At 34.5% G+C, this 27,673-nt stretch overlaps 2 protein-coding genes across 3 annotated transcripts in view; both read left to right on the top strand.

Annotated features, from left to right (window-relative positions):
* Positions 1-520: 520 nt before the first annotated feature.
* Positions 521-3,836, top strand: LOC120348275 (uncharacterized). Its single transcript, XM_039418391.2, has 5 exons — positions 521-636; positions 941-1,173; positions 2,546-2,650; positions 2,722-2,922; positions 3,066-3,836. Exons 2-5 carry the CDS (start codon positions 982-984, stop codon positions 3,498-3,500), a joined length of 933 nt encoding a protein of 310 aa, XP_039274325.2. The 5' UTR covers positions 521-636; positions 941-981; the 3' UTR covers positions 3,501-3,836.
* A 3,714-nt stretch (positions 3,837-7,550) lies between these two features.
* LOC120345956 (leucine-rich repeat-containing protein 9-like) overlaps positions 7,551-27,673 on the top strand; it is a 32,628-nt gene continuing 12,505 nt past the window's right edge. The window contains exons 1-23 of one of the 2 annotated variants that reach the window (XM_078111381.1): positions 7,551-7,951; positions 9,017-9,131; positions 9,239-9,310; positions 9,767-9,905; positions 10,407-10,486; positions 10,867-11,007; positions 11,167-11,230; positions 11,672-11,793; positions 13,181-13,312; positions 13,860-14,015; positions 15,686-15,772; positions 16,540-16,718; positions 19,197-19,383; positions 20,212-20,336; positions 20,679-20,784; positions 21,293-21,410; positions 21,813-21,873; positions 21,946-22,031; positions 23,237-23,334; positions 24,371-24,598; positions 25,618-25,797; positions 26,579-26,710; positions 27,324-27,449. In XM_078111381.1, coding sequence (XP_077967507.1) covers positions 9,260-9,310; positions 9,767-9,905; positions 10,407-10,486; positions 10,867-11,007; positions 11,167-11,230; positions 11,672-11,793; positions 13,181-13,312; positions 13,860-14,015; positions 15,686-15,772; positions 16,540-16,718; positions 19,197-19,383; positions 20,212-20,336; positions 20,679-20,784; positions 21,293-21,410; positions 21,813-21,873; positions 21,946-22,031; positions 23,237-23,334; positions 24,371-24,598; positions 25,618-25,797; positions 26,579-26,710; positions 27,324-27,449 — 2,598 coding nt within the window. In that variant the 5' untranslated portion in view covers positions 7,551-7,951; positions 9,017-9,131; positions 9,239-9,259. The remainder of the gene's footprint in view (positions 7,952-9,016; positions 9,132-9,238; positions 9,311-9,766; positions 9,906-10,406; positions 10,487-10,866; positions 11,008-11,166; positions 11,231-11,671; positions 11,794-13,180; positions 13,313-13,859; positions 14,016-15,685; positions 15,773-16,539; positions 16,719-19,196; positions 19,384-20,211; positions 20,337-20,678; positions 20,785-21,292; positions 21,411-21,812; positions 21,874-21,945; positions 22,032-23,236; positions 23,335-24,370; positions 24,599-25,617; positions 25,798-26,578; positions 26,711-27,323; positions 27,450-27,673) is intronic. The other variant, XM_039415579.2, reaches the window with a different exon arrangement.

Here is a 27,673-nt window from a genome sequence, read left to right as displayed (position 1 = left end):
CCAATATATGGAGTTTGTACCAGTGTAATATTATTCACTGTGTTTGAATAAGGAATGTCATTAAAATTTGTCACGGAAAAGGTCAAAAAACTTGGGAATTTGAATATACGTCAGTCCGATGGCGTAAATAAAAGTGTCCTGGAAGTTTGCGATATGACACAAGACCGGGTATGTTATAGGTTTGGTGTTGTATTCTGACGCCAGAAACAATTTGTTCTTCATCAAAGTATTCTTTTTTGCGAAACATAACTCGAAGCTCTGAATTTACTGCTGAAAAAATAGTTGAACTAGGCTTTGTTTAAGAAATGAGCTTATATTAAATCTAAAAATAGAACATTCGTTAAAGCAGTATTTATACCAGCGACCTCTAGATTAATATATATATATATTATTCTTAACGAGAAAGGTACTATTTCGTGGCCAGATTGGGGTGACAATTTTTCTCAACATTTAGCATCGAAATTTAAATTTATTCTTGTCTTCGTTGCGTCGCGTAAATACCTGATTATAGTAGTTTTATTGCGAGACTAGTCAAGTCTGTACAAGTTCATCTTTAACAACAAACTACACGGTAAGGAAATATTTGCTAATCCGAAGGTATGAATGTGTTTTGAAGAGGATAAAAGCATTTCAATGGTAAGCGTACTTTTTGAAGCATATTCTAGGAAATTAGGCAGGTCTGCAAACAATTAGAAGTTTATTGTGTAGTAGATTAGGATAAGTCCAAACTAACAACCTTGTATTGCATTTCGTGAACCGCTCTTATGGTATTAAGCCAGTTGCCTAACACTAGCAGAAGGCGATAATCAAAATTTGGTAATATTATACAGGCATGTAATTCAGAAATATTTATTTATTCGCGTATTTCCGGACATTATACTCGAAGCAATAAAATTCAAAGAACTCTTGAATAAGAATCATTAATCGTTTTTGTTCTCAGATATTTACTCTTTATCAAATTAACTATTATAAACATCGAAAATGCCTAGAAGGACGAAAGCAAGAAAACCAATTGTTATGTTCTGTGATTTGAGAAGAGCAAGTGACGAAATCATAAATATTTCATCTCAAAATGGAGCCGAAGGAGTTGTAACGCAAATGCTTCCCAAGTCACATATCAGCCATGTTATCCTGAACGCAAATGTGAGTGAAGAGAGATTTCTAGATATGAAGGTGGGTTAATATAATATTCTTTATCAAACAAGAATTCCAGGAATATTATTTAATGAATCAGTGTACATTTATAAATACTTATCTTTATTAATCTTTATGAAACTATACGCCAACAAGTTTTTTTGATTCGTTCGAACGGGAAAAAATAAGTAATATATATGAGACTAACTTAAATGGCAAATTTTATGTATGGTCCCTGGTTTTTCAATTTAAGCCATTTTAGGCCTTATGTTTGTTTGGGCGTTAAATGTTTATTGAATTAAAGAAGAAAAAGTTTTAAACGAAATTTTATTCCCTGTTTTCAGACCTCAAACCTTGAAATGTACAATATTCTATCTTTATAAATCGAATATTTTTTGAGCAATTATTTTTCACAACGCAATTTTAAAGATATATTCTATTAATCTAGAGATATATCTAAAACCAATAAAGTGAATGAACGTAGAGACTTCCTTAAGTGATACTTTTTTACAATCGATTGCTATTTACTTAAGATATCCCAGCCCAGTAGTCAACTCCAAGTAGCATGTGAGAAAATGTCGATGAAACCACTCAGTCAATAAGATTTTTGTTGCTTTACACCTTTCTTACCAATAAATTTTTGATAGATTGATCTTTTGTTAATTCAGACAAATTTGCAGTTGAGGATAAATAAAGATGTTTGCCATGCTTTCGAACAATTTAATGAAATCAGAATGTTGGTTATAAATGATTATCAACAAAATCGAAAAAATATTTGCATGGACATTGAATGATTTTAATTCGAAACAAATTTTTAGCAAGCATTATATTATGTCAAGTCATTAAATAGGGTGTCTTGAGTTCCGATTAACATCAGTCAAAATAAAAATTGTACATTTGCTTTTTATAAATTGAAAACAAAGCAAGAAATTTATACCAACTTACCCAATTAGCATTTGAGAAACTTCTGAACAAAACAACAAATAGTATTTTCTAATACAGTAATAAATATTTATAGGATCCACAAAATATATAAATTCATAATAAATTGAAAGTGATCGTTGTCAGTTATGTTCTGTCCGACAAAATGAATCCTGTCAGTCAATTTAGACGATAAAATATTTATTGCTTCCGAAGCTGCAAAACAAATATTTATTTTAAAATGTAGAATAAATTGCAGAATCACTCGTGAATATGAGCATATTTATGCGTAAAAATGAAACCTATCTCTTTTCACAGATTTTTTTTTTAATTTCTCATCTATCAATAGAAAATTGGTATTGTGAACAGCGAGGTTTTTAGGGAACTATTATATTTTTTTATGTTGTATTTCCGTACTTTCCTCGAAGCCTTCTTCACTAAATTAACAACATAAAATAAAAGATATAATATTTTTATTTGTTTATAATAGGTTTCGACAGAGAACAAAATGCAAAAGAAAAGTAGAGATGTTCATGACCATTTTATAAATACTTTCAAGATGAGACTTGAGAGAAAGCAAAACAGATGGATGAAGGTATGTTAACAAATCATACATATCACGAGATGTGTGCCAATAATAATTACATTTTTATTGTGTTTAAACAGGAAGACAACTACGTCAGCAAAAACCTAAATATCATGGCCTCTCCCCGTCGACCAATGAGCGTTGATTTTACTGACGGATATCCAGAAACTCTTCTTGCAACACCCCAGAGTATTGCTCTTTATCGTCCTGCAAAATATCCATACAGTGCAATTACAGCGAGGCAAAAGATCTCACATGAAAACACTCCATCTCCCCAGAAGGTAAGTAGAGCATACATATGCGCGTTTACTTTAAATATATAGATATATATATATGGATTTTATTAGTTTTGTATAAGCCGTTTTAGCACTTAAAATGAATCAAGGAAACGTTTGTGGATAACAATTTATTTTTATTCATTCAGATGGCATCTCGATCGCAAACGTCGATGAACATTAACAGATTGCCTCAAATTCCCCCTTCGAGAAGTGGCGCTCGTCACAACCAACACAGCGCAGTTGACAAACCAGAACGGGCTGTTGGAGATAAAGTGAAATTGCCTCAAGCCAATGGATCCAACAATATAGTGGGACGAGCAGCTCAAGAAAACAGCTTTTATGATAGTGGTCGACGAAGGAACAACGTAAGCGCTAACTGGACCTCGCGTGCTACAACAACGCAGCGATCAAGAGGGCGAAAAGTTGGATTTAAGATGCAGGACGAACGCTTTGAAAGCTTGATGCAATATCTTTCGCCGGTTTGGGACAAACATAGTTTACGCAGCGGACCTGATATTTTTACAAGAATGGATTCCGCCATGTCTAAAGCTTCATCAAGACTCGTCGCAAGCAGATCGTGAATTGGGCACTATCGTTATCACGTAGTATGCATTCAACAATCACAACGTATTCATCGAAGCCATACCCATTATGGAAAAATGCCATGTAGATTTCAAGCCACAGACATTTGCCAAACATTTTCTTCATTTGAAACAAGATATGTACAACATATCTTTTGATTGTGATCTTTTTGTCCGATAAATATCCATGACTGCAAAACAAGGACGTCCTAGTCCAATATTGCGTTGCATATTTTGCTCACTTATATTTTCATTTTCTCTTTTTTGTATCTATAAATCAGTACCTGCAATGTGCGAGCAGTTGAAACCAATTGCAACATGAATAAAATGAATTAAGGCAGGGTGGTCCAAGGTTTTAGGCGTCGAGGGCCACAATATTAATTTTGTGTTGTTCGCGGGCCACATTAGTCCCAAGACATTTGATTTTTATTTAGCATTAATTAACCAATCCTTTTATATATATCAACAATTTTGTTGGTCGTTGAAAGTCTTTAACTGGCATCAAATATTTTGTTAAGCAGCCTGTTCCTTGTATTAGATTTCAGACTCTTTACAACATTCATAAATGAAGCGCTCCCAAACATCGATAACATGCCGTTTTAGATTATATTCATTTGGCACCGTCACAACTTGCGGACATACCAAGCATTGAGACTTAAATTTCCACAAACAAGTACTTTTTCACCCATATCGAGTTGAAAAATCTGTTTGCACTGGTCAGCTTTTCTTTGGAGCTCATGTTTACAAAGCGACTTACAAATCACTGCAGATTGACCGATTACTAAATTTCGACGGCTACAGCAGGTTAATATCGCCACATTAATTAATATTTACTAAATTTTCTGACATGTAGGCACTAGTCTATCTTTTACTCGTTATCTTTTACTCTGATTACAGAAAAATACAATGCGGCAGCGAGTATAATGCTAGGCTGATATGGATATATTGTTAAAGAATATTCCCGAAGCAAGAGATAGGATCAATTTGTGGAAGTCATCCAGGGGTGACGAAATCGAATAACTGACTTTCACACTAGCTATCCATGTCACTGGTAAATTCAACGACGTCAGTGATACGCCAATGTGGCAGAAGATTTTTCCATTTTTTTATGATGAAACAATACCAAAATGCCATTTTTTTGGTTATCACTAAATGTTACCTATATCATCAAATGTGACGCGGGCCACAGATAATGACACAGCGGGTCACATGTGTCCCGTGGGTCTGGTTTTGGACCACCCTGACTTAAGGTGAAGGGAATTCCTTCCCGGTTGGGGAACGTTGATTTTGAACTCAACCGTAGTAGAAAAATGATAACCTTCAAAAAAAAAAAGAGATCTATGCTCAAATATATGAACACGTTACAAGGTGGCGCTATTTTTTTATTTCTGACACACAAAAAACGGATTTATCTTAAAGTCGACAGAAATTTTTTAAATGAGTAAAAATAATGGCCTCCTGACAAAAAAATTATTCTTCAACCACTGAAAATTTCAAAGCAATTGGTCCAGTATTCGAAGAGAAAAGTGATTTCATCATGAAGAAGGAGAAGAATACCAAAAACAATAATATTGAAACGATCGTTATGTACAGTGACGTGTCCAAAAACAGACGGTACGAAAATTCAGGAAAGTTGCCAAAACTTCAAATAAAGTTTAAACATGAGACATAAAAGTAATAGATTAATAATATCATCCTGTAAAAGAATATTATTGAGAAAACACGATAATTGGACACGTCAGTGAACATAACGATCGTTTCGCATGTTATGCTGGCACCCTTCTTCTTCTTGTTGTACTTGTTCTTTGACACTTTTTTAAAAAGTCGCTTTTCTCTTTGATTACAGACGCTCGAACGTAAATCGGATGAGTCTGGGGCCATTCATGTCATTTATATACGATGGTGGGATTTGAGAAAAGTAATGTTTTTATTTTTCTGTAAGTATGAAAATACGTATAAAAAATTAATTATAATTGAGGATTACCCACACATTTTATGTCCACAGATTGCCGTGGTATTTTAGAATAGTACTGCTCTCATTTTTCTGCATGTACAAATTAAAAATTAAATATAATCGGGCAGCTTACCACACTCTTTATGTCCACAGATTGCGTGGTATCTTAGGTAAGCGTATATATTTTCATAAGTCTGGACAAAATTGAATTAATATAGCGTCCGCATTTTAAAAGCTGGTACTGGTCATGGATTTGAATAAATATGCAACAGAAAATCATCCCGATAAAAGTCGTTACTTTTTACTATCATTATCAAAATTATACGCCAAAAAGTGGGAAAATGTATAAACTATTTTTGGTTTCGTAACAATTACGGCTTTACATATTTTCCACTTATTGACGTGCTGAGAAACAATGCGTAAAAAAGAAGCTTTGCAAGGGAATACCCAATACGCATCCGTGCAAATTTATCGCAACCAAATGCGCGAACGCTCGCACAGAAGAATTCTGTTTTATCGTCATTACAATACGTGAAAAAAACGAAAAAAATCGTTTGAAGATTTCTCTCAAATACGAAACACCTAGCTGACGGCAAAAAATGACTATTATTTGGAATTATTCGAAAATTTGCCGAAAATATTTTCGAATACTTCGAACTTACTTTGATATTCGAATATTCGATTCGTTTTGGACAACCCTGCCTCAAATAATTTGAGTTTCCTGAAAAAAAACTAATATATAAAGGTGGGCCGCGAAATAAAACTCTCCATGAAAGTGGGCCGCGATATGAGAAAGGTTGAGATGCACTGATCTAAACATAAATGCCTGAACTAAAATATTCAAAGTATATCTCAGGGTGGTCCAAACCGCGGGCCGCATGTGGCTCTAGCTAGACCAGTGGTTCAAAACCGCCGGTCCGCGGACCGGTGCCGGTCGGTGAAGCTTTTTTGCCGGTCCGCGATAAATTTGGTTGTTTTGATGTTTTTATGCCGTCTCAATCGCTTTACCGTAGACAAAGTTGCGTTGGCTCATTACGCAATTCTCTTCCTTCCGTCGTCTTTCTCGACATCTTGACGCCGTCTTACGCGACATCTTGACGCCGTCTTACGCGACATCTTGGCGCCGAGCATTCACACTCTTCGCCTCCGATTCATCGCGAATGCGCTCCATCAAATCTCGCAAAATTAAGCAGCCTCAAAATCGGCACGTGTGCTTTTTCTGTTCTGCGTATGAAACCCATATGAAACGTAATGCATATATCCTTTTTTAAACCAGAACAGTCAAGAACAGTATAATATTCCAGTAAGAAATAACCTTTTTTTGAGAGATCTTTTCCAGACTTCAGTAGGATTTTAAGCCTGTTGCCAAGTCAACGACTTTGTCATTGTAATGCAAATTCATTTCGTTTGAGGCGTCGATCAACTGCAGAGGAATTAATATAATGAACCCAATGAATAAGAAAAGACTTGATTAAAGTGGCGATTCTACTTTACATTCCAGATTAAAAAAGAATTACTTATCACAATTTTAGATATCTCTTGATAACGAATACCCATCGCCAAGTAATCGAGCAATCAAACTGTTGTCCGTCTTTTCAGCCAGTTACTGCGTTATGCGAAAAATCATTTTCATCACTAGATTCAATTAAAACGAAGCAAAGAAATCGACTGCACGCGCCTGCAGAGCTACTTGTTGCAGAAACTTCTTTTGAGGCCTCGTTTGCAATCTTATTTTGGAAACGAAACAGCAGCAAAATTCTCACAGGAGTTAATTGTATTTGTACATGATTTGGCATGTAGCCTACCTGTTTTTAATGTGAGATATTTTATGCGTGCCTTTCTTACGCATAAGGAGTGCCCAGCACTGCATTTCATTACGCAAATATATGGTATGCGCGCACAACAAATCAATTTTACAATTCAAATTAACTAACTCCGGTATTGAGAGAGATAATGATTTGTTTCTGAATTTATCAAAAATGTACAGATTGCAATGGACACAAAAAACAATCATAAAATATAAGGGTCAAGACTACAAGGTCAACTATGTCGACCGACCCCTACTATTGAGTACTAATACGTGTCACGGCTGGGTGGTGAAATGTACCCTCGAAGTCAAATTTTCATACAAAATATCATCGAAAACACCATGAATATTACATTACAGTGATTTTCAACGTCTCCGTATGAAACTAATGTTATGTTACCTAAGATTCCATCAGGTGTCGCGCAATATCACTCAGGCAACTGAAGACGCTGCTCGGTGTTTGGATAACAAAGTCTGGGAAGAATGTGATTCCAGTTTGGCAGTTTAGTGGCCCCAGTTTTGTGTTATGTAACTTACATGTGCAAAATTACACGATGGGTGAAACTTGTAGGTTAGGAAACACTGATATCAGGATACCGGTAGGTCTACTACTGTGCTGACTTTCTGAGAAAGCTGATTGATTCAGTGATTTGACTATTTCATTCAAACTGTTTCCAGGCGCCACTTCAGGTACAGTACCATATTTTTAGCTAGTATTCAACAATAATATTGTGAGGTCCATATTTATCATTACTCTTGCACACAAACTTCTTGAAGTCGGCGCATATGAAAACAAATTCACATAACTGACTAACTACCGTACAGAACCTGCTGACCTGAGAACTAATCCCACACCCAACATCTGAACATAGATAGATAGTTAATTTCGAAAACTCCATAACAAACATAAATTAAAAATGGAGAATTCTGGAGGGCAAGCAGAACCTATAGAAAAGTTTAAAACGCGAAAAGTATCTCATGTGCCTGCCCACCCAATTAAATGAGGCTTGGGCCAAAGTTAACAAACAAAAGACACGATAGTATTAAACTTTCGGGCTGTTGTACTTTTAGCAATTACATTTACATCTGAACATAGACTGGTAACCGGACAAGAATTCGTGGTTCGCCATATGATTAAGCCGTTTTATTGGCTTTTCTCTACCCCACGATAAATATGATCCTATCCTATAAATCCTATCCTAACCGACTCGTCAGGTTAAATATGAAAATCTTACCCGAACTCGCATAAGAATATCATCATATTTTCAGGATTTTATTTTAAATGGCGAAGCCAATATGCTATTCTAATTCTCGGCAGTGTGGCTCATCGTGCCAAGCGTTAGGAATACGCTTGCCATCGCGCCTCGGATTACTCTGCGTGAGTTCGCAAGTTCAAATCTCATGCGGAGATAGTTATGTGCGAGAGGATTGCTGGACCCCTCGCCATCGTAGGATGGTTCAGGTAACTGCTGGTCGGTTAGGGCTTTCTCCACCATCAAGTCCATGCTTCCGAAAACAAATAACTAACCAATCCCATACCGGACATGGATGGAATGGTAACCAGACAAGAGGCTGTGGTTCGCCATATGGTTAAGCCGTCTTTCCTTCCCCCGGGATAAATATATAAGTCCTATCCTAAGTCATAGAAGTTCTCATATCAAAGGTTTAATTATAATTTTAAATCCTATGGATTTTGTTGAAATCAAGCATGCTCGGGATTTTAGGCTTCACAATAATTACATGTTTTTTGTTTAGAATTGCCCAAATCAAAGTCACAAAGTCTCATCTATAAGTGGATATTAATGACCAAATTAAAAATTTTGCTACCATGTTAAGAACATTTTAGCAACGTTTAGTGTGATAAATACCGGTAAGCCACATGGAAATGTTAAATTACTGATATTTTTTTAGTTTCATTCCAGAAGCATGCAATTATCATATTCAATATTTTTTAATATTTTCTGTTTATTGTTACAGAGGCAGCAATTTCTAATAATCATGACACAAGATTCTTCACCTCGTGATAATGAAGATATTATCAAAGAGATTGTGAGTATTATGATTTTTTTGTATTATTTAGTGATCACAGTTAGTTGTTTGACAAATAGTAATTGGGATTTTTAAACCATCCTATTTGCTGAACGTTTTTTCGCCACTGAATATCAGCAATATATATGACAAATCAACTTATTAATAACATTTAATAAGATCTATCCTTTTCAGCTCATAATATTTTTCTAAATTTCAATTTCTAGTATTTATTTGAAAAACCCTTGTATCACAGTTTTGTGTCCTGTTTCTGCGAAACTGCATCTGGGCTGATGCACCATGGTAGTAGTTGTGGGTGGTGCTCAGCTCCAACAGTGAAGTAAATAAAGCTCTGGAGCTCGAACTGCTGTTCAAATATATTGTGGCTCCAGAGCTGAGGCCGAACCACTGTGAAATCAAACCAGCTCCTAAGCCTTCCGAATAATGAGTTTTCATATTGTCATTCTTTGTATGTAGTGTGTCAGCAATGGATTTCAATATTCTCAACTTGCGTCGAATGGAACGTCGATCAAGAAATTGGAAATGTTTTTCTCCGGCTTTCCCAGGATTGTTGGACTCGTTCATTTTCCTCATTTAACAAGCTTGATCATCGTAGGTAAGAAATACCAAATAAACGAGGTGTTCATAAATACTGTTATAATCAAAATTTTATAATGAAGTCACTTCTGAATATCTTAATCTCAGTAGTTTTAATTTAATCGCAGTTTATTTTAGTTTTTCAATTCATTTAATATATTTTTTTATGCCCACCATTAGTTGCCAAAGCAAATCAAAGTCATTTTACCTAATTTAATACAGGACTTATGAACACTCTGTACTGTCAATTATAAATGGGGTCAGGTACTGCAATTAGTGTGGAAAATATATGCAGCACTTCATATGTCTTAAATTTTTATCTAAACAATTCACAGGAGAATTGTCAACCTTTTTTGCCAATTTGACAATACTTGTAGACAAAAAAAGAAGGAAAACGTTGTAGTTCTTCCCAACCAATATCACGTTGATTAGCTTGTTATGTAGGACACACATATTCTGCTTAATGTTGAAAATTATAGTTTAGTTGTCATCTCTATGCCACGTATGTATAATTTTTCAGGTCAAACTATTTCAAAAATTGAAAACTTGGAACATTGTCCAGAGTTGAGAGAATTATGGATAGCGGAATGTCAATTGAAGGTTTGTTGATTTCCATCTTCAAAACTATAAAATAAACTTTGTTGCTGAAATATTATCGTAGTTCTCATCTCACATACTTTATCTGCTATGAAAAAATAAATCATTGACTGAATCTGTCATTACTTCTGTTATTTTGTTTCTAAATTAAATATCGCGCATTACAATATTGCATGTGCTCGTTATCGATATGAGATGTCAGTAAGTAGCGAAATATGAAGCGACAGATTTCACAGTTTCCTCATATTTTTATACGACGCTCATTCTCTCTAGGCCACTGCCCACCGCGCCCAGTGAATATCTATTGCCTGTCTTTTTTTCAGTTTTCTGCTTCGTATTTGATAAATTTTTCTGGATTATATACTTTATTTTCTTCATTTCAGACAATCCACGGTCTTGAAAATAACAAACGAATATCAAAGTTATACTTATATGACAATCAGATTGAAAAAATTGAGAATATAGCACACCTTCACGCTTTGGATATTTTATGGCTTTCTAAAAACAAACTGAAAAGAATTGAGGTTTGTGTTTTTATGATCAGTATCTATTGAAGATGATGAAGATCTATTGTAAATTCCCGATGTTTGAGATTCTGACCGAATAAGTTTCCTTATTAAATATGTCAATCGAGGTTTTCAATTTTGATGAGGCTTTACCAAACTGTAAAAAATTTGTTTCAGAATGTTGAGAATCTAAAATGGCTTCAGGAATTGAATGTTGCTGGGAATCAAATCCAATCAATAGGTAAGCATTGCTGAATATAGAAAAATTTTGCAAAATTTTGATGTAAATAAAGTGACAGGCAACCTGTAGACAGACCATCAGTCCTCTGGCGCATAACTGTTCCTTACAGGATTTGAACATGCGAACACTGTGCAGGGTAATCAGAGTTAACCCCTTCATTTCATCCATATGGTAAGAACTGTCAAATTCTTGACAAAGTCAGCTAAAACTATGGCAAGTTTCTATCAGTATTGGTGTTGAAGCCAGAGGCGTCATTTCAAACTTCCAGGAGACAAGAGTGAAAGTTGAAATCGAGTCTGCAATTTTGTCAACCTGTAGTATTTTGAATGTCTTGCAATTTGGGTTCAAATTTGAGTGTAAAATTTCCCATTTCACAAACCCTATTTCCTATTTTTATAATTCGTTATGAGTTATCATAATCCATTTACTTGTATATTGAAGGACATTCGATGGATAACTTGAGTCATTTGCATGTCCTAAACTTATCTGGAAACAAACTTTCTTCACTCAAAGACATTACACATTTAACAAAACTTACGAAACTAGTCGATCTGAGTTTCAAGGTAACATTTTTAATTTTTATATGAAAATTGCTCAAAGCAAAGCTACTCACTCAATTGGGCTAACACTAAAGGGGTCTCTTGAAGTATACACGCCCACAAGTACATCTAGATAGCCTGGCTCAACAATTTTTGCATGTGTCATTCCTAACCCTCACCTGACTACGACATCCGAAAATTACATCACTGCGAAGTCACAGTGACGTAATAAGGCCCTCCAACGCAGACAATCATCCAGAATCGAGCGAGTTATTTCCCTTGTTTTCTCGTAGTAACGATACCGATACAAGAGAAAGCGCTGGCTTTAGTGAGTTCATTATGATCGACACGAATGCCATTTCAGATGATCATAGCTATACTTTAGCAAGATTTAGGACGTGATTGCGACTTCGTAGCTCGTAGGGACTGAATTTTTGGATGTCATACTCAGGTGGGGGTTAGGAATATTCTTGGCGAAAATCAGTATGCTACGCCCACTAAAGGTACTTGTGGACGCGTACTTCAGGAGACCCCACTGAAGGGGCTTGATCTATTTACCGGTACACTATATTGAATTATAGTGGTTACAGACAGGGATGTCCAAAACGAATTGAATATTTGAATACATTTGAAACTGGTTATATTTGATATAGTAGGAATTATTAGGAATAATTTAGAATATTTTCATTTGAAAATGTCTGTTTAAGCATTTATTAACTTATGATAGACAAAAAATTTGTAACTTCTGACAGAAAAGCCTATAATAGAGAATACTACCTAAAACAATGTTTATCTCCATGATTCTGTGTGACTAATTTTTTTTTTTACAAATTTACAATATCTTGAAGAATTTTTTTTGTGGAACAGATCCATTGTGAACAGAATATGTTCAATGTTTGATATTCGAATACATTATTTTAGAATTTCAAAACATTATATTATTCGGTTTTGACCATCTCTGGTTACAGATTTATAGCATGACTTTGTTAACACAACTTTTTATAGGTATTTGACTAGTATGTGAATGGTAATGCCAATTTTCTTACCTAGTCTTTGGTTGTTATACTGTACTGAAATATACCGTAGTTGTTATTATACATGTTGGTTATACTTTTCACTAGAATAAATATAGGAATTTTTGGTGGTTATAGGACGTTTTTCTGGAAATTTTGGTGTTAGTTTCGGAATAGAAATTTTGTCTACCCTGTCCTTCTGCACTTTATGATGCTTGTTGTATTACCATGTCCATAAGTTGTTTCCTATCTTTAATATCATTTATCACAGTTTTTAATATTAATGGTACTGGAAATATATGACATTCTCTAAGCAAACTTAAATGCATATAATCAACTGAAACCACTACTAATATTGTGTTTAATCAATTTTCATCAACCCGGATTTCTATTAACAGGATCCTTTGTATTCATGCAACCCTGTATGTTTATTGTGCAATTATTCAACACATATATTATATCATCTACCTAAGTTGGTTAGACTCGATTCTCTGGATGTTTCAAGTCCTCAAATGAGAGAACTAGCAGAGGTATTATTATTTTGAATTTACATTTATATTATTCTTTCTTGTGTTCCATATTTTGAAGTGTTAGATGAGTGGACTGGGAATGGATGGTATTTATTTTTTGATTAAACATAATATAGGATTTACATATTCATCGTGAAGGTAGAGGAAAGTCGATAAGAGGGGCAAATCATATGGTTAACCACAGACTCTCATCCGGATACCAGTCCTGGAAGCTGTGAGCGACCAGCTGTTTCGTGAATAACCCTACGGCTTCGAGGAGTCCAGCAATCCTCTCACACATAATTATCCCACGTGGGATTGAAACCTGCAAACTCACACAGGGTAATCACAGGTAAAACATGGGGGAGAGCGCATTCCTGACGCTTACAACGATGCGCCACATCGTCGAGCCAAACAAACTATATGGGGTTTGACAAAGCATAGTACAATCAAAATTTCAAAAAATGTCAGCTCATTTATCTACTTTTTTACAATTCTATTTCAAACGTTAAGTATTGATATAACATGAATTCCTATTATTTATAATACAATTTTTTATAATACACAGGCTACAGTTCAAAAAAAGAAAATGTATTACAATATGAGAGTGAAAAATACTAGAAGAAATTTAACAACATTACAGAATAGGTTGAACAAAGATAGAAGACTTCTATTGCAAGTTCCAGAAGAACGTCTGAGAACAATCCATTTTGCTTTGAAATCGGTAAGGTTTTCTTGTCATTTTTTATCACAGTTTATTCAAGATCAACCAAAAGCAGCAAGAGTAGGAATATAGGAGTGGATAGCAGCGTAGTTTTTGGGAAAGTCAAGTCATTTATTTAATTTGAGTCAGACTCAACTCGAAGTCACTGAAGTGTTGGAGTGAAATGATTCAAACTTGACTAAACTAAACACCAGAGACTCAAAGAAAATTTTAGGAGAGTCTTTAAAATAGCTAAAAAGAATCCTGGTTGAGTTCGATTTACAAGGGCAAATAATGTTATGGGCATTGTTTAAAATCAGAAAATTCACTAGATAGTGGTTGCACTAAATTGTTAATAGGCTGTGATGGTAAATATTGAAATAACATTATTTTGATGGGATTTTTAATAAAATTTACAAGGAAATAAACTGAATTAACTTTTATTAATTTGTCGTTAGACACAAAGCGACAAGAGAGGATTCCCAGGTGACCCAGCTTTGATACATCAACACTTTTTTGTTTACAAATTTGAAATTATTTTGGATTCAGTTTTTTATCTAAAGATAAGTGGTAGTGTATGAATTGTATCAATCGTCATCTTTACTATGAGCATTATGTTTTCACAATCCGAAGAAAACATTCGAACAAAAGATAGGAAATTGATAGGTTAAATATCTTTTGTTTTCGCTAGTGTTTGATTCGCATCGAAGAATTTCTTTGTACCTATTGTTGAGCAAGAAAACTAGTTCTCATGTTTGTGAAAGTAATACGTTATGAAATTAAACCTTTTCACATAGTTTTCTACATAAGACAGTGTGAACAGTAAAGATTACACATGTTGTTACCATTATTTGATCAACAATCATGGAATTTGGCCTTACAATGAGTTTGCGATTAATTTTTATAGTTTTTACTCATGAATCATGATTTCAAATTAGAAAATGACAAAAAATGGCAAGTTTAATTTTCTGAATTTCCAAATAAATCGTAATCAATTAACCTAATACTAAGCCCATATCCACCATGTATTCCAAGGTCGTAAAAGTAAAAACTTGGTAGAAATAGATGAAACAGAAATATCCTGGTTTTTCCTAAATAAGGTAGCTTTTTAAGTTAAATCCTTACTATCAGAGCCAGTACAGAGTACACCCACTTTTTCAGAGTGAAAAGTGTGTAAATCTTACCTTTTTATTATTTCCAGTTACAAGACTCTTGTTATCTCACCCAAGTAAAGCATTTTGAACAAGTCAAAATACATAGCCACAAATGAATATTATTAATTCAAGAATTAATTACAACCTGTTTAGTTGTAAATATGAAGTACTGGTATTCTCATTTCTATATCGGTATATTGATAATACTGTGGGGAATCGAATATTTGTGTATTATCTTCCGCCTCAATGAATTGCCTGTCTTCTTGAGGTCTCTGTATTAGTTGGACTTATCTTCATCCATTTTAAACTGTATCCAATGTACGCAGCACTCAAGACCATCCTTATCAGGCTACCGCTACCTATGCGGCCACAGTGAGTGCCACTTTTCCATGGGCTCAACCCAGCACTGATTCTTGGTATTTCGTTTTGCATAGGTTCCTGCAATAGGTATTTCCGGGCCATGCCAACACTGGTCTTACTCTTGATGATGTAAGATTTTAATTCTTTTTTTTTGAATTTAATTTCTTTTACTGCCAGATTGAACAACAACAACAGTCAGAGATTGGTTCCGAAGAATCAAATAATATCAATGAAAAAGAAGGAAGTGAATCATCTGAAGATGAGGTAACTATTTTTAGTGAGAGTTATTAACTTTCATTCTGAACAAGGCACTGAGCAAACATCCAAGAAAGATCTATAAATCTATTGCTTATGGTAGGCCGAAATATTATTGGTTTACAATCAACATTGACCAGGGCTCCTAGTTGAGATGGGTCTAGCCTGGTGGTTATAGGGTTGCCATAACTATTTTGGTGATGAAGGCTTTCCGGTTTGAATTCTATTTTCGGGGACCCCTTAAGAACCACTCCAAGGGGGGCTGAGGGCCCAGTCGGGAAACCCTTGTACTGGTATATTCCCTAATATACCATGTGCAAAAGTTTTGTTAATTGGACACGAAGTGTACCTATGGATCGTTTTGTTATTATAATGTTGTTGTTAGTCATTCTTTTCTTTGTTCTTCTTTTTGTGAAAAAAACGCTTTTTTTCAATAAACTACCGGACCAATTGCTTTGAAGTTTCCAGTGATTAACGATTGTATTTTTCGCTAGAAGGCTATTAGGCACTTTTATTTATTGCAAAATTACCTGTGAGCTCTATGAGATTCGTTTTTTTGTGTTCGATGATGTCTTCAAAATTAAAAAATTACACACTTTGTGGTTGTTTCGTGTAGTCATCAAATTACGTAAGACTGCAGTAGTCTGCTGTGACAAATCATGTACTCGTACCACTTTGTTTTGGCATTTGTGTTCATATGTTTGAGCATCGCTTGTTTCTCATTATCATTGTTATAAATTCATAATCATACTTTTTGGGCATTATTCATATTTTAGATCGATGATAATGAAGCCAAAAAGCCTCCAGATGAATTAGGTGCAGCAGGAGAATCCGATTCCATCGAAATTAAAGCGAACAAACCAGATGCTGAAGTTGACATGCATGTTGAACAAATCAAATCTAAAATTGAATCTTTGAAGCAAAGAATAACTCATTGGAAAAATAAAATCGAAGAGTAAGTACTTTAGTTAGATCAGTGGTGGGCAGTTACATTCTGAAGTGGGTCACATACAGATAATAGATTTGGTTTCTGGTCTGGAAGTTCAAAACTCGATATGAAACTATGAATGTAAAACACTTTATTTGCAAATACCTTGCGTCTATAACAATCTCCTTCCTGCTCATTTCACTGATGTTATGCAATGGGTATTTGTTACAGGAGAAATTTATATCCACAAAAACCATAATTGGAATCTCAGCAGTCACTCGCAACGAGGCTCAGTACAAGCAGTTATTTATACACAGGAAGATAGCAGACTCCATCTTATAAAATAGAATTGGACTAACAGCTATTTCTAACTTGAACCAGTCCTAGAACATCAGATCTGATTCATATTTCTTTTTTGTGCAATTTGGAAATATCTGTAAAATTGTCAATAATATAAATGCTAATGCCATTGTGTTTCAAATAGTGAAAAAAGAAAACAGTGAAATACTATTCACCACGTTGACTAATGTTGTATTAACAAAAATAAAAATTCTGTATCATTACCTTAAATAGATTATGTGCATGTATATAATATATATGCTCTGACGACAATATCTGATAAATTCTATTTCTAGTTTGATTCCTAAAATGATGTTGGTTTAACCCAGGGGTCACCAAACTTTTTTGACCGCGGGCCGGGTATGACTCAAACTGGATTGAAACGGGCCGGATGAATATATTTGTCAATGCAATAAAATAAATTCACAAAAGTTGGGAAATTCATCCAATTTATTTAACAATATATATTCTACATTTCTGAAGACTTGAATATTTAATTTTATCTAGATCAAAAACATCCTAGGAAAACAAATATACAAGATTTCTATATCTAGACAACTATCCTGAGTTTAGCTGTTATCAAAACGTTGCTGTCATGAATTAGGAATGTTACAAAATCGGCTATTTCGCGCCAAAATAATGTACGCTTCATGTCTGCTAAGTACTGTTGCGCCGTGTTGGAATACTGCTACTGCTAAAAACGACTACGGACTGCCTGCTGTAGCTTGGGATTCCATGAAATTTTGACATAATTTAGATAAAATGAACAACATATCTGGCATTTTATTTTTTTCACTAGCTTTCGACGCTTTTAAAAATTCCGCCTCCCCCCTTTTATTCGTAGTGCAAATTAAACTATCATGCACAACTCCAGCGTTTATTTGCGACGATCTCTCGGCGGTGTCAATGACCGTTGCCAGCATAAAATCCCGAAATAGTCTCAATATTAGTGATTGACATGTGTTATTTTTTTATATTTATTACAGTTCCCATCAAAAAAGTAATACAATCCTTATGAAAATAATTGCTCTGTCTGGAGGTACTAAAATTCCGATATCTCGATTATTTCTTGATCGTTTTTTATAAACTTGGTAGTTGGTACTGTTTTCTATTTTCACTCAGATCTATCCACTGGCGCAGTTTTTATTTAAATCGGATAAACTTTAATTTTTTTTTGTAACATACTACATGAATATCCGCATTTGAGCAGTAGAAAAGTTAGTGTGACTTATGAAATTGGAGCAGTACGCGAGGGATTATAGTACTGTTAGCGCAAAATGCACATTCAACATTTATTTTAGCACAAGAAACGTAAACAGTTTCGTCAAAAGCACGCGCCACGAGTGTACAAGTGCATCTTTCGCAGAAAACGTTGCGTACCGGTAGAGAATTTTAGCCTATTTATTCACAGCTATTTCTAGACTAATTTTTTATTACTACTATTAAAACTACTACTCCTAAGGATGCAAATGATAGTTGACTTATTTGATTCATACTTAAATTTCCGAAACACAATCAAAAATTAACGAATAGCATTCAAAGTCACAAAAACGAAGTATTATTTACAACCACGACTGGAAATCTGTCAGGATGACAAAAGTTATCTGAGCTGAGATGCGAAGAGGCCTTTTATTACGTCACGTTTTTTTGCATCTTGCTGATTGGTCAATGTTACGAAATAAACAAGGAAGACGATGCTCGGGGAAATCTTCCTTGGAAAAAAATTTAGCCATTTTTGCGTGTTATTGCGGGCCGGATAAAATGACGCCGTAGTTTGGTGACCCCTGGTTTAACCAAAATGGAAGTTTCAAGTATTAGTTTTAAATCGACTCATATTAATCCATCTCATAGTTATTCGTGGAATATATAATGACTTGGACACTATTTGTGACTTAAAGTCAGTGTTTTAGAGACTTGAGTGATTGGCTCGATTTGAGTCGCACTTGAGTCACCATTAACACAGACTCAAAAGGACTCGAATGAAATGAAATGACTCATCATCAACTAGCCATGAGTCCTAACTCTGGCTTGACTTCAAACTCAGATTTGACTTAAACTAAGATGACTCTCGACTTGACTAACGGACTTACTGATACAGCAATACTGATACATTGATAAATTTCTGATATTAATATGATATCCCTACTCTACTTTGTCATCATACAGAATTGAAGAATATCACAAACAAGCCTTAGATCAAGTGAAAGCTTTGACTTCAATATCAGTTGATCGTCTCATGCTTGAGTTAGAGACAGGAGGAAATGTTCGATTTGAACAAGGATCTACTAAGGATGTTTGGTTTACTACTTGCCATGATTTGATTTTATCAAGGTTCTGTGCTTGGGATTATAAGGTATGCAATTTGAATTTTAAATAGCTATTGTTTGCTGTTGTTGGGATAAATGTGTATTATTTAGAAATATTACCGGTAGTTTTTATATCTGATGTGAGTTGTAGCCCTCTGTGGTTCTTGTGTTCAATTTACGCGATATATTCTGATTTGGGAAAGATATAATCAACAAATTTGCGATAAATTTTACATAATCTAATTTGTCCTGAAAAGAATAGGATTTTACATACCGGTATTTATCTTGGGGAGAGGAATGCCGATGAGACGGCTTAATCATAATATGACGAGACACAGCATGTACTGGATCAGTTGGGCAGTTATTTGTTTTGGGATGCATGGACTTGATGGTGGAGGAAGCCGTAAACGACCAGCGGTTACGTGAACCACCCTACGGCGGCGGGCAGGAGGCCAGCAAATCTCTCGCACATAATTTTCCTTGCATGGGACTGAACCTGCGAATGCACACAGGGTGATCAGAAGTGCGGTGGTGAGCAGATTCCTAATGCTCATCATGATTCATCGCACCGCCGACTAAATTTCACCTCATAATTTCACAAACAATTTTTCGAATTTTAACATCAGTATCTGTATAACTGGCTCCTGAGATTTAGTGATACCAAAAATTGGTAAGGACTAGAATTTTCAGTTCTGCGTTGCTTACAGAATTTGTTACACCCTTGTCCAGGTGGCAGGCTTAAGTTAACTACTTATTAAAGACTGTTAAAGAATTGAGTTGTCTAACTTTCTTTTCCAACATAGTTAAGTTACTGGTTTTCTTATGTCAACTTGATTATTTAATTATAATTCTTCTGAATAATTCCCTTTTTTCAGAGTTATGGAGTTACAGGCATAAAAACACACGCAATAACAAGAGTCCATAACCGGTTGCTTCGGTCTAGATTCGATGAAAAAGTTCATGAATTAGCTTGTGATGAAACCGGCTTTATGATGAACAAGTGGGTATTGTTTGGGGTTGTCTCATTCGTATTTTTAACTGAATGTATGATAAATCAGATAATTTTTAATTACCAAATGTAATTTTTTTTTTCAACTTTTCTGTAAATAAAAGTCAATATCTGTCAATATATAGTAACCTATTTTCTCTGTTTATTACATTCCATTTTAAAACATATTTGATATTCCATATTTATTTATTTCAAAATGGTTTGGTTTGGTTTTTTCTTTATGATTAATTAATATGAGAAAATTGATTATTTTATATATTAAGTAATTAATTATTTGATATAATTATGTGTAAATACAAGTCAAATTACATCATTAGTTTCAACATTTTTTAGGAATTACAAGAAATTAGTTGACTATTTGTTTTATGTGCCTGATCCCACTCAAACTGACAACTCCAAGCAAGTAGAAAATATTTTGGAAAATGGATTTTCAAATGAGGTGAGGCTTGAAGTTTTTTTGGTTCTTGGATTGTAATGGGGAATCTGGGATAACTTAATTTAGATTTTTCTTTTCTGAATTTTGAAATAGATTTGTAATCAAAATTTATTCAGCCGGGAACTTGATTAGAATAGAGGTCGTTTGGAGTAGGAGTGAAGTGTAAATATTTCCCCAACATTGTGGCTTTGGTATTTGGCTATGTGGCTATGCATTCACTATCGAGAAAAAGGGGAATGAGCTTTACTCTTATACTAATCATAAAACCTATTCCATTAATCCACTCTGGGTGAGGTGGGGGGACATTGGTTTACCTTAATTTCAGCGGGTATCAAATACCGAGATATCATGCCAATAAACTGGAACAAAGTCATACTTGTTTTTCAGATATGGTCAATGGATAAATTGCTGATTACTGTAATTATTTCTTCTCAGTCATTTGTATTTTTATTGAGAAGTTTTCCTAACCATTCCAAATTTCTAAGTAGTCAATTCAACTTTTTATTTATAGTTTGATGCCGCTGTACCATTATCAAACAGCTTATTCATTTGCGAAAAGAGGAGACTTGATGATTGCATCAGTCAAGCAAAAGAAAATAAATTTCCAGATTCTTGCCCATTTCGACATGGTAATTTTATATGTGATTTTATTATATATTATCGATATTGATATCGACTTCCAAAGCAAAGCGGCTTTTGCAAGTCAATAGAAAAATAAATTATCGTAATATTCCTCAAAAATTTTATTCTGAAAATGTTTTTGGCTTCCACTAATCTTAAAAGATCTATTCCACGACAGTGTGATTAATTGGATCCTGTGGGACCAACTACTTACTATGCATCTTCTAAGCTTTTAAGCAGATAGGATAGGATTTAAGTCAAAATTTTTGCCGTCCAGGGCTATATTGTGCTTGATTTATTGGTTAGGATTTGAACAGTTTATGAATTTTATATTATGGTGTGGCTATATTATATCATCTAATTTCAAAGAACTGTTGATGCTCATAAAATTAAATATTCACATCTTTCAGGATCTGTCATTATTGCTAAAGTGTTTCTCGGAAAAAGTGCTCCTGCACAAGACATTGGAAAGTAAGATATTGGATTATTTCATAAAAAATGCTCAACAACAACATTGATTAAATTAGAACTTTTCTATCTCAGGATTACACAGGAAAAGTATTATAAAATTGACAGCGTTTATCGATTACGTTCAGAGTTAAACCACGCTGCTGCTATGAAGACAAGAGGTGAGTTTGTGTTGGAATCAAATCTATTTGAAAATTGAAATTTCAGCATCATCTTTTTACTGAGTTATTCTGTGACGGCACTCTTTGATTCTAATAACATTGAAAGCCTTATGCCCTTTTATGAGATATGGTTATTTATTCCTCTTAATAACAAAGCTTCAGACTAGAAGTCTCATGTATTAACACTTTCTAAATATTACTTTATATTCAAGTATTCTAATATTCTTTGGTAAATTAGCATTACAGTAATACCTTCACACTAGGGCTGGGAATGGTTAACTGGTTAACCGATTTCAGATGGTTAACGGTTACGAGTTATTTTAACCGTTAACTGACATCCCAGGTACAAATCATCTTCATATGGTACAATTTCTTCAAATATGATTACGTCATCGCAAATTCATCTGTTGTAGCATTTAATTAAAAAGAATATTACTAACTGTGTGGGTAAGGACTCAATAAATGTGAAAAATAATGGAAGTACCAAGATTGCTGATTATGGAAATTTGACAATGATATTTCAGAATCAGTTTTCGGTCGATTTCGAAATATATTGTTCACGATTTCATTGCAAAATCGGATATTCAATGTCATACAACAAGTGCGCAGTTGATGCCGTTTTTCTTTATATGATATATATCTCGAAGTAAAATTTTCACATCCAACACTGGTAATTTGTCATATAAATGACGTTTAACAACGGAAATAGGTTTTCTAAAATACTTCCACACACCCGAACCACGCTGCCTATCTTTTGCAGCAGAGTAATCATGAAACTATCTCGATTCATGAATAATTTTAATAAGCGATACCGGGATAAGAACACGCAAAACTGCTTTGTCAGCATTGTGACGTAACAAGCTGAAATTAAAAAATTATTACGTCAAACGTCACGCAGCGGTTAACCGGTTAATTTTACCTGGTTAACGGTTAAAGTGTTTTCCCTGAAATTCCCAGCCCTACTTCACACACATTATAAACTTTTTACTGTACAAAAGCCATACAGTGAAATTACATATTGCTACTGCACTGGCTGATAATCTATTAAATATAAAAAACGAATGGAAACAGTTTTTGGCGAAGGGAGTAGTGTACAAAATATGTTGTTTTAGCGCATTCGTTTGCACGGTCTTGCTCTGGGTAATAAAGCTATAATCTGCTTGCTTTTCCTTTTTTGCAAAAAAAAGTTCTCTGTCTGTTTTCAGATGATTGTGAATGCAGTAGTAGACAATGTGAATGGCATATCCTTGATAAATATCTAGTATTGCCAGAATATGTCATCGATTTCGAATACCATGCGAAGGTAATTTATATTATCACATGCTGTCTTTCAACTCTATTAAAGCTGGCAATCAAGGAACTTACATGAAATGTTTCAGTTAGTTTACTCTGCAAATCTGGATTACACATTTCTAATTAAATAATTTACTTATTTCGGGGGTCGCAACTCGCAAGATTGAATCCTGTAGGGGAAGATCAGTGGTTTTTAACCGGGATACTGCGGCACCATACGATTTCGCCAGTGCATTTCAGGGGCCACGCAAGTTTTCATTCAAATCCAGTCTATATTAGTGAAAGTATATTTTCGAAAAATAATCAAGTATTTAATAGGCTTGCCACTGTTATTGAACTAGCTACTTTTGAAGATCATTTTTCACTAGCATTAGGTTTGCTCTTATAGACCTATAAAGTTTTAGTATATACAATTACTGCAATAAAAGACAATTAAACTGAGCAGAGGTTCCTCAAGCTTCTGGAATGTTTCATTGGGGTTTCGCTTCACAAAATAAGTTGAAAACCACAAGCCTAGAAAACCGATATACTCTTTAGTTTCACAAGTGGTTTTGTGTTGACTACCCCTTTGCCCACATATTGAAAGCTATCATAACTGTTTATTTGTTCGTTACTGAATTTCGCAGCAGTTTGCCAAAAAAGTCTAGTGTTATAAGTTTCCTTCTGCCTCATGTTATGCTGTAATTGTCTACTCAACAAAGGAAGATCAAGAGCACTCACTCTCAAGCAAAAAAGATACTCATCTTTAAAATTGAAACCATTACTGAAATGGGGCTACTACATAAAATAATGGTTTTGCATTACGTACCAGTATAAAACCGATTCATGCCAGAGTTGAAACAGTTTGAGTCAACGCAATCACAATTTGAGTATGTTGATATGGGAGAGAGAGTGCAGAAGATATGCTAGTGATAAAATAAGAGTGCATATTGAGTCAACCACTCAATATTTAGCTTACCTTAACATGCCACTGTTAAACTTATTTTACGTAACTTTTTTAATAAAAAAAATTAAAATTTTTTTATATTAATAATTATTTCCAACAGAATCCACCGTCTCCTTTTCGACTTGTTAACTACATTGCTAATAATTGGACGTCACACTTGAACGCAACAAATTCTGGCAATTCTACCACTGTGTATGCATCGGAATTAGAACAAGACAACGCATCCTTAGAAATGTCTCCACAAATCAGACCACGACCAAGAATTGTGTCGTTATCAGAAGATCTCTTGTTGAAAATGGGAAGAGCTATGTCAGTGTCACAAATTACAGTATGTATAGAATACTTGATTTTGGAAATAGGCCTACTTGAGTTTTCCACCTAGTCTTTAGCTTATTTTAGGTGGGGATTTATATGGTACTAAAATTTAGTACTTTCTGGTCCTAATTATAATTTGTATCGGCATTGCCCAGCCAAACCTCACACCCTAAGTACATTCAAATTACGATATCATAACAATAATGAGAGGCAAGACAAGATGTTTAGCGAGTTTTCTCGTTTTGTGACAGATATATGGTATTCCTGAAATATGCACACCAAGATGTCGCACAACCTGAACCCCAACCTGGTACACAACCTGAGTTCAGGTTGTGCGCCATCTTGGTGCGCATACTTCAGGAGGTCCAGAAATATTTATATTGGAACCGCTAGACACCATATTTCCAGATATATGTGACCGAGCAGCTTTTTAGTGGGATCCAATTAAAGGCAATATGCTACTGCTGTATAAGAGGCTGCGCTGTTATTTGGTTCACGTCTTATTTTCCTAATACTGTATTTTCTGGCAAAGCCACTTTTTGAGCCTAATTTTTGGCTTGATTTCGGACAATAACTTATCGGGGGCTATGCTTATTTTATTTTTCTTGGGGTTGGCTTATTGCTCGCAAATATTGCCTGCGATGCAGGACTAACTTTGATAAAACAGCTGTTTGTTTTTATCAGCTTGATGAGGTTATTTAGGTTGTAAAACTTGTATTATGTCAGTAAACTATAATACTGCAAACATTCTTTGCCTCACAAGTATCTTTCTGCTCATGTACGTCTTGTGCCATGAGAATGTCTACAATTTTTTCTTTTCTTGCTCCGAACTGTGTGTCCAGTTTGAAAAACTTGCTATTTTACTATCATTGTCCACCAGATGTTACAGTACAGTACAAATAAAGAAAGAATTTGTTATCTATTGTTAAATTACCGTCTAAGCCGTACTCAACATAGCCCAATCAATATGAAGTATGTACCTATGATTTAAAGCTTTGTGGAGGGAACTAATTCAACCATTGCTATCAATAGGTGCTCAATCTTCATGGTAATGGTCTTGGAAGATTGAAAGGCATTGGTACATTGTCTCAACTTAAGCATCTGGTTGTGAGTTTTAATGAACTGACAAGACTTGAAGATATAGCACACATGCCGAATCTCGTAGAAGTGGATGCCAGCTTCAATAAAATCAATTCTCTTGAAGGAATGAGGGTTAGTATGGCCGAGTACATTTCTTTTTTAACTACCGGTACTTTTAGTTTTAATTGAATATTTGGTAGTCTCTTCTTTAATTTTCTAGTACAAAATTCTGTTGATTGGCTGCAATTTGAGTTCGGAATTAACGGGCGCTTTCCGATTTTGCTTCATTTTTTATCAAAGTTGAAAGCAAAGTTGAAGGCTAGTACCATGTAGAATTAAAATGGTATGCTGCATTTACTCGTAACATAATCAAGACGATGATCAAAAAGCTCATCAAATATAATATAATTATGGTTGTTTTCAATTTCTATATTTTTTTTCTATTAACAACGATTTCCTGCGTTAACTGTCATCAAATTCAAAATATGGGATGACCCAAATAAACAGAACTCAGATCATTTGGAATTATTCTAGAGAACCTATTACAACTCAGAGCTTCTCAGATTACTGGAAATTTTTAGCACAATCATACACAAACAAAAGTTCGAGCGTGAAATAAATTTATGAGTTATGTTTTTATTGGTCACCTTGTACAACATGGATTGATTACCGGTATTCATATAAACATGACGAATTGCTCAAATTAGTGTAAAAAATTGAAGATATTATACGATTTATTCTGACTTATAAAATTGAATGCTTAAAGGAATAAGGGAGGGCAGTAGGAGCAATAATGGCAATGACTGGAGGACAAGCAGTGTCTAACTTTATTTTTCTACATGGGTGTTGAAATAGCTGACATTGGACTTCAATTACTGCCAATACTGATGGTACTAATTTATTCTTTCATCAGGGTATGTCAAAGTTGAAAACGCTCAACTTGAGTTGGAATCAGTTGACAAGTTTGAGAGATGATCTCACAGTGATGAGAAAACATTGTCCTCTGTTGTCAACTCTTGATATCAGAAGTAATCCTTGGATTAAGGTAAAATTGGTGAACTTAAATATGATAGCAGTGATACTTTTGTATTTAGCAGATTGGAAGACATTGAATAGACAAATTAAGTATGTTTTTACATAAAAAAATTTTGCATACTTGTGTACTACAATTCCGATATTGTAAAATTTTACTGATTTGACTGCAAAAAATATCAAAAACTGATACAAACAGTAGTTTTGATTATCTGGTATTTGTTTTAACTAAAGAACTAAAGATTTCAAACATTGAAACATGCTGTAGGTTTTATGGCGTATTTCACTGCATAAGAGTTCAGAAATCTTCTATTTCTATATATATGGTATATAAAAATCTGTTTCCTACTCTGTATAGTCGTTGTCTGTCTTAAAATCATACAAAAATGTAGCCAAACATATCTACATTTTCATACACATTGTAGAATTTCCTCAATTACAGGCTTTTTCCCCTGGTCTCACCCTGTAGTTTCTCTATGTTGTTTATCTTTTAAAACTTTTGCTAAGTCAGTCTTACTTCATAAATTGTCATAGGTACACTTGTGATATAGGTCAACATGGTCTCATCTCTTCTAATGGTTATATTCATATAATTTGTTATATTATATATTTGTTTTCAACAATAGGCTGACAATCTCTACTTGAGAGTAATCGGAAGACTCAAATCTCTCACCAAACTCAATGGCATTGATGTAACAGAAAGTGATGCTGCCTCTGCTTTGAGACTAGTATCAGGGTCTCGCATATCTCAGGTATAGTTAGTTATGCAATACGATGCTATCAGCTTAAATGTAGAATACGACTCGGGATTATTTTTTGCCGAGTCGAAAGCAGATTCAAGGTCACGACTGCGAGGTCAACCAAGACTACCCCTAAAGAAAATTCCTATCAGGATAGGCACAGGCAAATATTACTCTTGCACATGGAACGAAGGACCAAATATCAATCATTGTCTATTTTTATTTGTATATATCTT

The sequence above is a fragment of the Styela clava genome, chromosome 1 (assembly GCF_964204865.1).
Source record: "Styela clava chromosome 1, kaStyClav1.hap1.2, whole genome shotgun sequence".
NCBI classification, from domain to species: domain Eukaryota; kingdom Metazoa; phylum Chordata; class Ascidiacea; order Stolidobranchia; family Styelidae; genus Styela; species Styela clava.
This window is presented reverse-complemented; position numbering and strand designations above follow the sequence as displayed.